The 12,547-nt window shown below is 62.2% G+C and overlaps 1 protein-coding gene across 2 annotated transcripts; it reads left to right on the top strand.

Annotated features, from left to right (window-relative positions):
- Positions 1-3,047: 3,047 nt before the first annotated feature.
- Positions 3,048-12,142, top strand: PDCD1 (programmed cell death 1). Of its 2 annotated transcripts, none has more exons than XM_021924266.2 (5): positions 3,048-3,208; positions 9,188-9,547; positions 9,812-9,967; positions 10,181-10,215; positions 10,724-12,142. In XM_021924266.2, exons 1-5 carry the CDS (start codon positions 3,133-3,135, stop codon positions 10,958-10,960), a joined length of 864 nt encoding a protein of 287 aa, XP_021779958.2. In that variant the 5' UTR covers positions 3,048-3,132; the 3' UTR covers positions 10,961-12,142. The 2 variants fall into 2 exon arrangements, with proteins under 2 accessions (XP_021779958.2, XP_003908258.2); XM_003908209.5 differs by having other exon boundaries at positions 3,049-3,208; positions 10,721-12,142.
- Positions 12,143-12,547: the final 405 nt, after the last annotated feature.

Raw genomic sequence — 12,547 nt, 5'->3', positions numbered from 1 at the left:
GGGGTATGTGTGTTGAAATTGTGGGGATTATGCTGGGTTTGTGTGTGTGTTGGGGATTTTGTGCATGTTGGGGTTGTGTGTGTGTGTTGGGGACTGTGTATGTGTTGGGGATTGTGGGGAGGGAGATTCTGTGTGTGTGCTGGGGACTGTGTGTGTTTGGGTTTGTGTGTGTGCTGGGGACTGTGTGTTTGTGTGTGTGTGTGTTGGGGATTCTGTGCATATTGGGAGTTGTATGTGTGTTGGGGACAATGTGTACAGAGGATTGTGTGTTGGGAATTTTGTGTGTGTGTTGAGGATTGTGTGTTGGGGATTGCGCATGTTGAGAATTTTGTGTGTGTGTTGAGAATTGTGAGGGAATTGCGTGTGTTAGAGTGTGTGTGTATTGGGAATTGTGTTGAGGTTGTGTGTGTTGGGGATTCTGTGTGTGTTGAGGATTGTGTGTGTTCTTGGAATTGTATGTGTTGGGAATTTTGTGTGTGTGTTGAGGATTGTGTGTGCTGGGGATTCTACACATGTTGGAAGTTGTGTGTGTGTGTTGGAGATTGTGTGTGTATTAGAACTATATATGTTAGGGGTGTGTGTGTTTAAAAATTTTGTCGTGTTGAGGATTGTCTGAGGGGATTATGTGTGTTGGAGATTGTGTGTGTTGGGAATTTTGTGTGTGCATTGAAGACTGTGTGCGGGGGGATTGTGTGTGTTGGAGATTGTGTGTGTATTGGGAACTGTATATGTGTTGAGGATTGTGTGTGTTTGGGATTTTGTGTGTGTGTTGGGGATTGTGTGAGTGTTGGGGACTGTGTGTTGGGGTGTGGTGTGTTGGAAATCGTGTGTTGGGGACAGTGTATGTGTTTGGGGGAGGGTGTTGATAAGTGGTCTGGAGTGTGATATTGGGGTGCAGGCTCCATGAGTCCCCACCCCACACCTGAGCTCTGGGATCGCCTATCTGCTTCTGGATGGGGTCCCAGGACCCTGTACGTCCAGCCTACTAGTCCGGGCCCAGTGCCCATCCCTGCAGGCCCTGTGCTCTCCAGGCTCAGACCCCAGACCCCTCCCAGCCCTGCAGACCCTCCCTGGGTCCACGTGTCCCTTTGCAGGTGCTCCGGTGAGTGGCGGTGTGGAGAGACCATCAGGCAGCCCTGGCCTCAGTGGCCACAGTGCCCTGACTCCACGCTGGGCCCACCCCACCAGGTCTCCTCTCCCATAGCCCGGGGCCTTCAGTAGGACTGAGGGGAAGAGGGAAGGAGAGCGGGTGACAGAGAGGGACTGCAGGGAGAGAGGGGACGGGTGGGAGAAGGAGAAGGAAGGAAGGGGCAGGATGGAAGCTGGGTTTCTCCCTGTGCCTGCCCCCTACTCCGGGACACATGTCCAAGCTCTGGCAGGTGGAATTTCGGGGGCAGGGCCTTGGTGGTGAGGAGGCCTTCTAGGGCTCTGATAACATCTCCCACCTCAGAGCCCACCGCCTGGGCCCAGCCCCCCCTCCAGCCCACTCCGCAGCATTCCCCATCCCACGAAGCTCAGAGCCTTGAGGAGGCTACACCGGAGCGGAGACAGCTTTCAACACAGGCTGGGGGCAGAGGGCGGCTCTGTCCAGAATCTGCCTTCGGGACAAGGACAGCCAGCACGGGCAGCTTAGCCACTCAGCCACAGCCTGGCGAGGCGCAGGGCTACGGAGGCACCTGCCGACCAACACGTCTCCACCCCCAGAGCCCCAGCCCCTGGGGCACGAGGGGGGGTGTGCCAGGATACAGTTGCTGCCGGCCACCTTAGCTGTCTGGCAGCACAGTGGGCGCTGCCAGGCTCCCCTGGGGGCCCCCCGCCAAGCCCCCCCCCCGGCCAGCTGGGCCCCCCACCCCCCCGCCAGGCCACCCACGCAGCCTCACATCTCCGAGACCCGGGAGTGGCCCTTTGTTCATAAACGAGAGCTTCCTCGCCGTGGCCGCGCCTCGCAGACATCATCTTTGATGCTCTTTTTCCACCGTTTCAGTGCTTTAATGTTTTCCCTTCACAGTCGGGCCGAGTGTCTCTCGGAGCCAGGCAGCTGCGCAGCTGTCAGGCGGTTTCTAGCCTCGCTTCGGTTATTTTAAGCTGATGAGCCTGACGCATCTCATCACTAATATCAGCAGTTTCATTTCTCCTGTTTTCCATTCGCTGTAATAAAATGCTCAGCGCAGAATACAAGGAGATAAGCAAGCCGCTTCACAAATGCCATCAGCCAGTCCCGGGCACTGGACCCGCTGAACTACCCCGCCCTGGCACAAGTGGGCTGGAGGGCAGGGCCCTGGGGTAGAAGGTCAAGGCTGGAAGGTGAGGTCAGCCTCACAGCCAGCCCCTGCCACCGCCCCGGCCCCCCATCAGGCTGTTGGAAGCATCACACGGTGGAAAGATCTGGAACCGTGGCCATGGTGTGGGGCTGTTCAGAAGGTGGAAGCTTTGAGGGGGAGCCGATTAGCCATGGACAGTTGTCATTCAGTAGGGCCACCTGTGTCCCAGCGAAGGGGGCTGGGCCGGGAAGGCAGGGGCCGGGGGCCAGACACCTGCCCCCAGCAGGGGCAGAGGCTGTGGGCAGCCCGGAGGCTCCCAGAGGCTCCGACAGAATGGGAGTGGGGTTGAGCCCACCCCTCACTGCAGCCCAGGAACCTGAGCCCAGAGGGGGCCACCCACCTTCCCCAGGCAGGGAGGCCGGCCCCCAGGGAAATGGGGGGGAAGGGGGAGGGGGAGGGCCTGCCCCCACCCCACAGCCTCAGGAGGGGCAGCTCCAGCGGGATGCGGGATATGGAAAGAGGCCACAGCAGTGAGCAGAGACACAGAGAGGAAGGGGCCCTGAGCTGGGGAGACCCCCACGGAATAGGACGTGGGGGCCACGGGCCCACTCCTCCCCATCTCCTCTGTACCCCCGTCTCTGTCTCTGTCTCCCCCCCCCCCCCCCCCCCCGTACACCCCCCTCCTCATCCCCACCCCCCAGCACTACCTCTGTCACTCCCGCCCACGTGGAGGTGGAGGAAGAGGGGGCGGGAGCAAGGGGCGGGCACCCTCCCTTCGACCTGACCTGGGACAGTTTCCCTTCCGCTCACATCTGCCTCAGCTTGAGCAGCGGAGGAGGCGGCCGGCGGCACTGCTGGGGCTGCTCCAGGCATGCAGATCCCACAGGCACCCTGGCCGGTCGTCTGGGCGGTGCTACAACTGGGCTGGCGGCCAGGATGGTTCTTAGGTAGGTGGGGTCGCGGTCAGGTGTCCCGGAGCCAGGAGTCTGGAGGGACCGTCCCCCCTCAGTCCCTGGCAGGTCGGGGGGTGCTGTGGCGGGCCCGGCCCCCGGCAGCCCAGCTCTGCCCCTTACCCTGAGCTGTGCGGCTTTGGGCAGCTCAGACTCCTGAGTTCCTCTCTGGGCCCCAACTCCTCCCCTGGCCCAAGTGCCCTCTTTGCTCCTGGGCAGGCAGGACCTCTGTCCCCTCCCCGCCGGTCCTTGGGGCTGCATGTTTCTGTAGAATGACGGGTCAGGCTGGCCAGAACCCCACACCTTGTTCATGGCGAGTCTGCGTGGCGGCTCTGCCTTGCCCGGGCATCCTCGGTTTTCCTAAGGGTGGGACGAGTCCCATGTGGGACCAACCTTGGCTTTACGACGTCAAAGTTTAGATGAACTGGTGATATTTTTCTCATTATATCAAAAGTGTGCTTGTTCAAGTGAGGACAGCTCTTCTGTCTCCAGGATCCCTCCTGGGTGGGGATTGTACCCGCCTGGGTCTCTGCCCAGATTCCAGAGCTCTCCCCGAGCCCTGTTCAGACCATCCCTGGGGGAGGCCTTGGCCTCACGCTCCTGCATCGAGGAGAGGGGGAGCCTCTTCCTGGGCTGCCCGTGACCCTCTGTGTCCACTGTGACCACAGCCCACCCCTGGACCCTCAGTGCCCAGCCAGCCTGCACCTGGGGATGCCGAGGCCTGGGGCGGGTGGTTTACGGTCCTTCTGGGCCCTTCTGGGTACTGGGGTGTGACGCCACTGGGAGGACAAGATGAGGGGCACCCTGGGGCTGCCCTGACATCCCCTTGAGGCTCCCATCCCGGGGGTCCTGGTGCCCCTTCACTGTGGCAGGTGACTAGGTGCTCCCCACCTCAGCCCCCTCTCCTGGGGCCTGCTCCCCAGCGTCTGAGGCAGCATCCTCACCAGAGGCCCTGCCTTTCTGCCTTCGCACCACCTCTTAAGGGAGGCCCACGGGTCACTCAGGACTCAGAACTGGAGACGCTGGGCAAAGGGCCTGCGGCCAGAAGGCACCCCAGGGAGACATTCGTGGGGGAACCAGAGTGCAGAGGGGCGCTTGTCACAGGGGAGGAGGAGCTGAGGCAGGAGGGGAGCCGAGCCTCTCCCCTGTGTCCTGGCTCCTCAGGCACGTCCTCGAGACCCCACCCTCCCCGACCAGGCGGGAAAGATAAGAGCGAGGTGTCTGCAGCCAGACACTCACGCCTCAGGTGCCTGCGCTTGTGCCGGACAAGACTCTCACAGGCGGCGTGCCTTGGTTTCCCCACCGGTAACACTCAGCACAGGGCACTCAGCAAGGCGCAGTAAGCACGACTGGGGTCCTGTTTGTCCTGACCCAGATGTGGCCACCCCGGCCGCAGTGGTCTTCATTCCAGCATGCCTCGTTTCCCTCCTGATGTGTTCACTGCGTTTGCCGTTCTGTCATTCCCGCGGTCACCACTCCCACCTCAGGTGTGTGTTCCCCTTGTGTTTTATGAGATATCCCAAACCCAGCCGCCTGTTGGCCCCTGTCCGGGGGCAGGAGTGTAAATAAGAGCCTCCGCTTCGGCGTGGGACCCCCGTGAGCTCCAGTCAGCACTACCGCTGCTGAGCTCTGGGCCTTTGGCAGGACTTGGCCCCTTACTGACTTCTCCGTGTGCTTTGGGGTCATGGGTGAGGACGCCTCCTGGTGATGCTACGTCCTGAGGATTAGATCGGGTCATCTGTGGAAACTGCCCAGCCCAGGCCCTGACACGTGTTTGTTTCTTTTAGAGACAGGGTCTTGCTCTGTCGCCCAGGCTGGGGTGCAGTGATGTGATCTCGGCTCACTGCAGCCTCAACCTCCGGGGCCGCTGGAGTAGGTGGGACTATAGGCACGCGCCACCCTGCCGGGATCACTTCTTCCATTTTTTGTAGGGACGGGGCCTCGCTATGTTCCCCAGGCTGGGCTCAAACGATCCTCCCTCCTCAGCCTCCCAAAGTGCTGGGATTATAGGCATGAGCCACTGCATCTGGCCTCCATGACACATGTTTTTAAAGTCCGATTTTTAAAGTCAATTTTTTTTTTTTTTTTTTTTTTGAGACAGAGTCTCGCTCTGTCGCCCAGGCCGGAGTGCAGTGGCCAGATCTCAGCTCACTGCAAGCTCCGCCTCCCGGGTTCAAGCGATTCGCCTGCCTCAGCCTCACGAGTAGCCGAGACTACAGGCACCCACCACCGCGCCCGGCTAGTTTTTTGTATTTTTTAGTAGAGACGGGGTTTCACCGTGTTAGCCAGGATGGTCTCGATCTCCTGACCTCATGATCTGCCCGCCTCGGCCTCCCAAAGTGCAGGGATTACAGGCTTGAGCCACCGCGCCCGGCCTAAAGTCAAATTTTTAAAGTTAGATTTTAAAACGACTATTTTGAAAAATATACAAAAAAAAGTTTTAAAACACGACAATGAATATCCCTCATCTGGAATCAGTAACAGAATATTGACACATTTGAGTTGGGGACTGGGCGGCTGGAGCTGCCATAACAAAGCTCCACCGACCGAGTGGCTTTGACACACAGCCTGCCCTCTCACCATCCGAGGGCTGGACGCGCAGGATGGAGCTCCGCGGGGTAGGCTCCCCGGCGCTCTGAGGAGGCTCTGCTCAGCCTCTCCCGGCTGTGGCTTAAAAACAGAGCTTGCCCTCCCGCTGTCGGGAGCTGGACGTGCAGGACCGAGGGCCACAGGGTCGGCTCCCCGTGCTCCGAGAGGGCTGTGCTCAGCCTCTCCTGGCTGGGGGGCTTTGTGGCCACCCTCTGTGTTCCTGGGCTTCAGAAGCATCCCCTGGGCTCTGCCTTCATCTCCGCACGGGTGAGTGTGGAAACTGCCCAGCCCAGTCCCTGACACATTTTTGTTTGTTTCTTTTAGAGACAGGGTCTTGCTCTGTCGCCCAGGCTGGAGTGCAGTGGTGTGATCTCGGCTCACTGCAGGAAACCAGGCGTGCTGGGGGCTGGGTCAGCCCCCACCTGGCCCTGTGCCCTCATCCTACCTAGTCCCAGCTGCCGTCACCCTATTCCTAATAAGGCCGCCTTCTGAGGTCATGGGGTTAGGACTTCCGCATAGGAATTTGTGGGGACACGGGTCGGCCCACAGCCCTTCCCACCTCCACACACACACAACTGTGAGGAGTTGGAAGACCCCACTCCTCGCCCCTGCCAGGTCCTCTAGGGACAAGCTCGCTGTCCGCGTCCCTGCACATCCCGTGGGCCAGTTTCCTTGTCCCTAATGGGACCACAGTCAGAGATGGTCTGGTCTGGACCAGCAGGTTCCTCTCCCTGGGGCAGGCACACCTTTCTCTGTGCACTTCTGGAAAGCGCGTCCTGCAGTGGGGTCTCTCTGTGGGAGCACCCCCCGCCTGCGCCCCCGCCGCCTCACAGGCCTGTTCCACAGCCCTGGGACAGGCTCTCTCTCCCTCCTGACCCTGCATAGGGCACAGCCCTCTCTCATCAACCCACGATCCTACATGGATCCGAGAGGGAGCAGCTGGGGAAACAATGGAATCCCACAGAAACACCCCGAATCTAACTTGACCGAGGACCAGCCAGTGGTCATTTCTGAATATTCTCCTTCTTAGTAGACTCTCCCAGCCACGGGAGGTCAGGAAGGCTTCCTGGAGTAGGCGGCCTGAGGACTGAGGCGAGGCAGGCCCTGCCTGGGGGTCGCCACTCAGCACCCCCACACTGGGCTTCTCTGGGAGCCAGAGTCTCTGAGACCGGCTGGGGGAGGTGGGGGAGAGGCTGCTTGAACCGCAGACACCAAGCTCTAGCCCCCACCCCACCCAGCCAGTCAGTAGAGGCAGCGGAGGCCGAGGGGCCCAGCTGGGCCTGCTCCCCGGGGTGGATTCCAAAATGAGGGGGGATGCGGCACAGAGCCCAGGGTCCTGGCTTGAGGCCCATTGGCCAAGGGCCGGTGCGAGCCAGACAGGAAAAGGGTTGAGCCTGTCAGCGACCAGCACAGATCAAGTCAAGAGCGGGTCCCTCCACCAACGTGTGCAAATAAATAGCAGTTAAGTTTTTAGTTACACGAACAACGCACAGATGGTTCCATGGACATTGCGGTGTGGACACACAGCGACCTTGGTCCTGTCGCCAGCACCTCGCCCTACAGCTGGGGGTCCCCCAGCACTTCCTAACCATGCAGGGTCCCTGCTTACAGTTCCCGTGATGGCCCCTGTTCCTCACCTGCCTGGATGGAGGCCCCAAGGGGCTGCCTGCGGTGGTGGTGCCACTGGGTCTCCACTGCATTCCCAGAAACCCAGAGGGCAGGGCATTTCCCCTGCTCTGTGCTGAGTCTACCCAGCCACAGCCTAGTCCCAGTAAGGACTGCAGCCCGCCCTGTCCCAGGCCACCTCCCAGGAGCCCTCTTGGCCCTGATGCTGGGAGCCCATCTTCCTCCATTCAGGCAGGTCTCTGAGTGCCCTGACCTGGCTGCCCGCTGGCCCTGAGAGTCACACTACCCCACTGCCCTCCTTGGTCAAAATCCACTCTGGAGTGGTTGGGAGATTCCCCGGGGCCACCCTGCACATGCCTCTGCAGGGAGCTTCCCCTGGCCAGCCGGCAGACAAGGGCGGTCTCAGAGAGGGGGTTCACCTCAGCAGCCTCTTGTGTAGCTGGCCCCCCCCGCCACCTCTGGACACGCCACCAGGAAGCTGGGAGACAGGCATGCAGGTGAAGGAGGCGAGCGCTGGGCAGCCAGGAGGCCATGGGGCACAAAGGGAACAGGGACACTCTGGGTGGCCTCAAGGTCACTTCAGACCCCTCACTTGTCCCCTGGGAGGTGCCCAGTGAGGTTGGCACTAGGAGTTAGTCCTGGTCACATGACAGCCCCACTCACTTCTGGTGTCCAGCCAGCACGCCCTGGGCCGCTAGGGCAGCAGCCCCTTCCTCCTCTGAGCTGACTGCTCCTTGAGTCATCACCACCCCCCGCCACAGAGGCCGCCTGTCCCAGGAAGCAGAGGGACCGCAGCTGCGGCAACCAGGGCCTGGTCTCTGTATCACTTCCTGGGGGGCCATGCCCGGGCCCGAGATGGAGCTGAGTGACAGTGCCCCACGTCTGATAGCGCAGGGCTAGTGCCATATTTGGGGAACCCTGTGGCATGGGACATGTGGGTGGGCCGGGAAAATCACCCCACTGCATGGCATCTCGGGCCTGGATCTTAAGCCCCTGTGTCAGTGCCTGCGCCTGGCAGAAGAGCCGCGACCCCCAGGTTGTCATGTGGGCATCCCAGGCCCTGGCCCTGGCAGGCATATGTTTCAGGAGGTCCTTGTCTTGGGAAGCCCAGGGTCAGGGGCCCGTGTCTGTCCACATCCGAGGCAATGGCCCACCTCGTCTCTGAAGCATGTTTGCTGTGAGCTCCAGTCCCCACTGTCTTGCTGGAAAATGTGGAGGCCCCACTGCCCACTGCCCAGGGCAGCAATGCCCATACCACATGGTCCCAGCTCTGAGCTTGTGCTGAAAAGGGGGTACAGACTGGACCCTCAGCCTGCCGAGGGGCTGCACTCCTCCCAAGGCGGGGGTCTCCGTGGGCAGCCCTCCACCCACCCGCCCAGTTACACTCCCCTGTGCCCGAGCAGTGCAGACAGGACCAGGCCAGGATGCCCAAGGGTCAGGGGCTGGGGATGGGTAGCCCCCAAACAGCCCTTTCTGGGGGACTGGCCTCAACAGGGAAGGGGGTGAAGACTCTTAGAAGGAAATCGGGGGGACCCAAGTCAGAGCCAGGCTCTGGGCAGAGGCCGCAGCCTCGCGTAGAAGGAAGAGGCTCTACAGTGGGGGCGAGTGTCCGTCCCCGGGCGGCCCCAGCAGAGACTTCTCAACAACATTCCAGCGGGGCTGGCCCTTCCTGAGCCCTTGCTGCCCGAGGGATGTGGGCAGGTGGCCGGGGAGGCTTTGCGGGGCCGCCCAGCCCCTTCCTCACCTCTCTCCATCTCTCAGAATCCCCGGACAGGCCCTGGAACCCCCCTACCTTCTCCCCAGCCCTGCTCCTGGTGACCGAAGGAGACAACGCCACCTTCACCTGCAGCTTCTCCAACGCCTCGGAGAGCTTCGTGCTGAACTGGTACCGCATGAGCCCCAGCAACCAGACGGACAAGCTGGCTGCCTTCCCCGAGGACCGCAGCCAGCCCGGCCAGGACTGCCGCTTCCGCGTCACACAACTGCCCAATGGGCGCGACTTCCACATGAGCGTGGTCAGGGCCCGGCGCAATGACAGCGGCACCTACCTCTGCGGGGCCATCTCTCTGGCCCCCAAGGCGCAGATCAAAGAGAGCCTGCGGGCAGAGCTCAGGGTGACAGGTGCGGCCTCAGAGGCCCCAGGGCAGGGGCGAGCTGAGCCGGTCCTGGGTGGGTGTCCTCTCCTGCACAGGAGCACAAGCTCCAGGGTCGTAGGGCAGGGACCTCCCGGTTCCAGTCCAGGGCTCTGTTCCACACCCGGGGAACGCTACCGGCATCCCTGTCCTCTCGCTCTGGAAGCACCCCAGTCCCTGCAGTCTGCCCTCACCCCTGCCCTGACCCTCCAACCTGACCCCGTCCTAACCCCTGACCTTTGTGTCCTTCTAGAGAGAAGGGCAGAAGTGCCCACAACCCACCCCAGCCCCTCACCCAGGCCAGCTGGCCAGTTCCAAGCCCTGGTGGTCGGTGTCGTGGGCGGCCTGCTGGGCAGCCTGGTGCTGCTAGTCTGGGTCCTGGCTGTCATCTGCTCCCGGGCTGCACAAGGTAACGTCTTCCCAGCCCCTCGTCCTGCCCTGCCCTAACCCTGCTGGCGGCCTCACTCCCGCCTCCCCTCCCTCCACCCTTCCCGCACCCCATCCACCTCCCCCACACCTCCCCGTCAGACTAAGTCCCGATGAAAGCCCCTAGGCTAAGACCCCCGACCTGGGGAGCACGGCTCAGGGTCGGTCTGGTGACCCCAAGTGTGTTTCTCTTCAGGGACCATAGAAGCCAGGCGCACCGGCCAGCCCCTGGTGAGTCTCACTCTTTTCCTGCGTGATCCACGGTGCCTTCCTTCCTGGGTGGGCAGAGGTGAAAGGACAGGCTGGGGCCACACGGCCTGCAGGGCTCACACTCTGTTACAGCCAGGACCCCACCTCTCCGGCCCCCAGGCAGCAATCGCAATCCCTAAAGCCACGACCTGGGGCCCCAGCCCACCGTGTGCGCCTGCCTGCGGGGGTGTGGGGTGGGCGTGGTCATTTCTTATCTTACGTTGGAGGCAGGAGGCCTTGAAAAGTGACATTTTGGAATCCTAAACCTGCAAGAATGCCAGGGACATTTCACAGGGGAACATTGAGCCAGAGAGGAGGGGTGGCATCCCCAGATCACACAGAGGGCAGTGATGGGACAGCCCAGGGTACGCGGCTCTCAGTGGGGGGCCCAGGCTCAGTGTGAGTGCTGCAGCCAGGCTGTGGAGCCGCCGGCCTCCCTCCTAGGGTGGGCCATGGGGGCTGACTCCTCCTCTCTTTCCCTTGAAAGAAGGAGGACCCCTCGGCCGTGCCTGTGTTCTCTGTGGACTATGGGGAGCTGGATTTCCAGTGGCGAGAGAAGACCCCGGAGCCCCCGGCACCCTGCGTCCCTGAGCAGACGGAGTACGCCACCATCGTCTTTCCTAGTGGGCTGGGCACCTCGTCCCCGGCCCGCAGGGGCTCAGCCGACGGCCCTCGGAGTCCCCGGCCACTGAGGCCTGAGGATGGACACTGCTCTTGGCCCCTCTGACCGGCTTCCTTGGCCACTGGTGTTCTGCACACCCTCCACCATGAGCCCAGGTCAGCGCCCTCCCTCAGGAGAAGCAGGCAGGGTGCAGGCCATTGCAGACCGCCCATGGGCTGAGCTGCCTAGGGGCGACGGGCGCACCAGTCTGCACCTGCACCAGCCCCACCGGGCATAGCCCTGCCAGGCACAGCCCCACCACAGAACTCATGTCTCAGTGCCCACAGTGAGCCCAGGCAGCAGGTGCCACCACCCCCTACAGGGAGGGCCAGATGCAGTCACTGCTTCTGGCCCTCTGCTGTGCCCAGCTCCCTGAAACTCTGCTGCTGCTGCTGCTGCTGCCTGCGGCCCGGGGCTGAAGGTGCTGTGGCCCTGCCTGCCGCCCCCAGAGCCTCCTGCCTGAACTTGGGGGCTGGCTGGAAACTGCCTTGGAGCAGCCAAGGTGCCCCCGGCAGCAGCATCCCGAGACGCCCTGGATGCAGGGTCCAAGACTGGGCACAGGGGTAGGAGGTGCATAGGGCTAGGGGCTCCCCGGGAGTCATTTGCTCCCCACAGGCCTAGAGAAGTTTTCAGGGAAGGCCAGAAGAGCTCCTGGCTGTGCTGGGCGGGGCAGGAAACCCCTAGACCTTCACACATGCCCAGGCAGCATCTCAGGCCCTTTGTGGGGCAGGGAAACTGAGGCAGTAAGAGGGCAAGCAGAGCTGGAGGCCCTTCAGGCCCAGTCAGCACTCTGGCCTCCCGCCACCCCATGCCACCCCAGCCCCTCACACCACTCAGGAGAGGGATATCCTAGGGTCCCAAGGTCAGGAGAGCAGGGCTGGGGCTGACTCAGGCCCCTCCCAGCTGTGGCCACCTGGGTGTTGTGAGGGCAGAGGTGCAGGCACCCAGGGCCCCCCCATTTGCCCAACGTGGGGGCTGTCCTTGGCACGCATTCACAAAATTATTTAAAGGAGTTTGGCCAGGCTCCCACCAGGGCCTGGGTGGGAAGGTACAGGCGTCCCCTCCTCGGCCTAGTACCCCCACCGCGGCCTGGCCATTCCTCACATCCACACACTGCACCCCCACTCCTGGGGCAGGGCCACCAGCTTCCAGGCGGCCAGCGGGCACCTGAGTGGCTGGGACAAGGGACCCCCCTTCCCTGTGGTTCTGTTATATTATAATTATAATTAAATATCAGAGCATGCTAAAGAGTTCTGTCCTGTCAGGCGGCTGTGGGGGCCATGGGCAGGAGGGAGGGAGGCCTCCAGGGAGGGGCCAGGCTGCAGCCAGGCTGAGGCTTCGCGTAGAGAGTGCTGGCGGCTACCCTGGATCCTGGCCTGAGTCAGGCCTTTCCTTCGCTGTCCCAGAAACACACAGGCCCTCCTCGCCCCGTTTGCCCCACGCACACATACAGTCCTCGGGTGAGAAAATCCCTCCTACGTCACGGGGCAGGGGGCACCATCTTCCCCAAGGCCAGGTCTTTTGGGGGGTCCCATGACCCCCTGCCCCCAGGCCTCCTGGCCAGGCATGGGCGTCCCTGAGTGGCTGTGCCCGCTCCAGCGCCCCCGTGTCCCCATGCCTGCCAGTCCCTCCAGGCAGGGGTGGTGCCTGGTG

The sequence above is a fragment of the Papio anubis genome, chromosome 10 (genome assembly GCF_008728515.1).
Source record: "Papio anubis isolate 15944 chromosome 10, Panubis1.0, whole genome shotgun sequence".
NCBI classification, from domain to species: Eukaryota; Metazoa; Chordata; class Mammalia; order Primates; family Cercopithecidae; genus Papio; species Papio anubis.
The sequence above is the reverse complement of the archived record's forward strand: the minus strand, read 5'-3'. Positions and strand labels throughout refer to the sequence as shown.

Bases quoted from the DNA above. Each gene is read 5' to 3' on its own strand.
- PDCD1 (XM_003908209.5), top strand. From the start codon at position 3,133: ATGCAGATCCCACAGGCACCCTGGCCGGTCGTCTGGGCGGTGCTACAA. The intron at 3,209-9,187 runs GTAGGTGGGGTC...TCCATCTCTCAG, and splicing joins GCGGCCAGGATGGTTCTTAG to AATCCCCGGACAGGCCCTGG. The intron at 9,548-9,811 runs GTGCGGCCTCAG...GTGTCCTTCTAG, and splicing joins GGCAGAGCTCAGGGTGACAG to AGAGAAGGGCAGAAGTGCCC.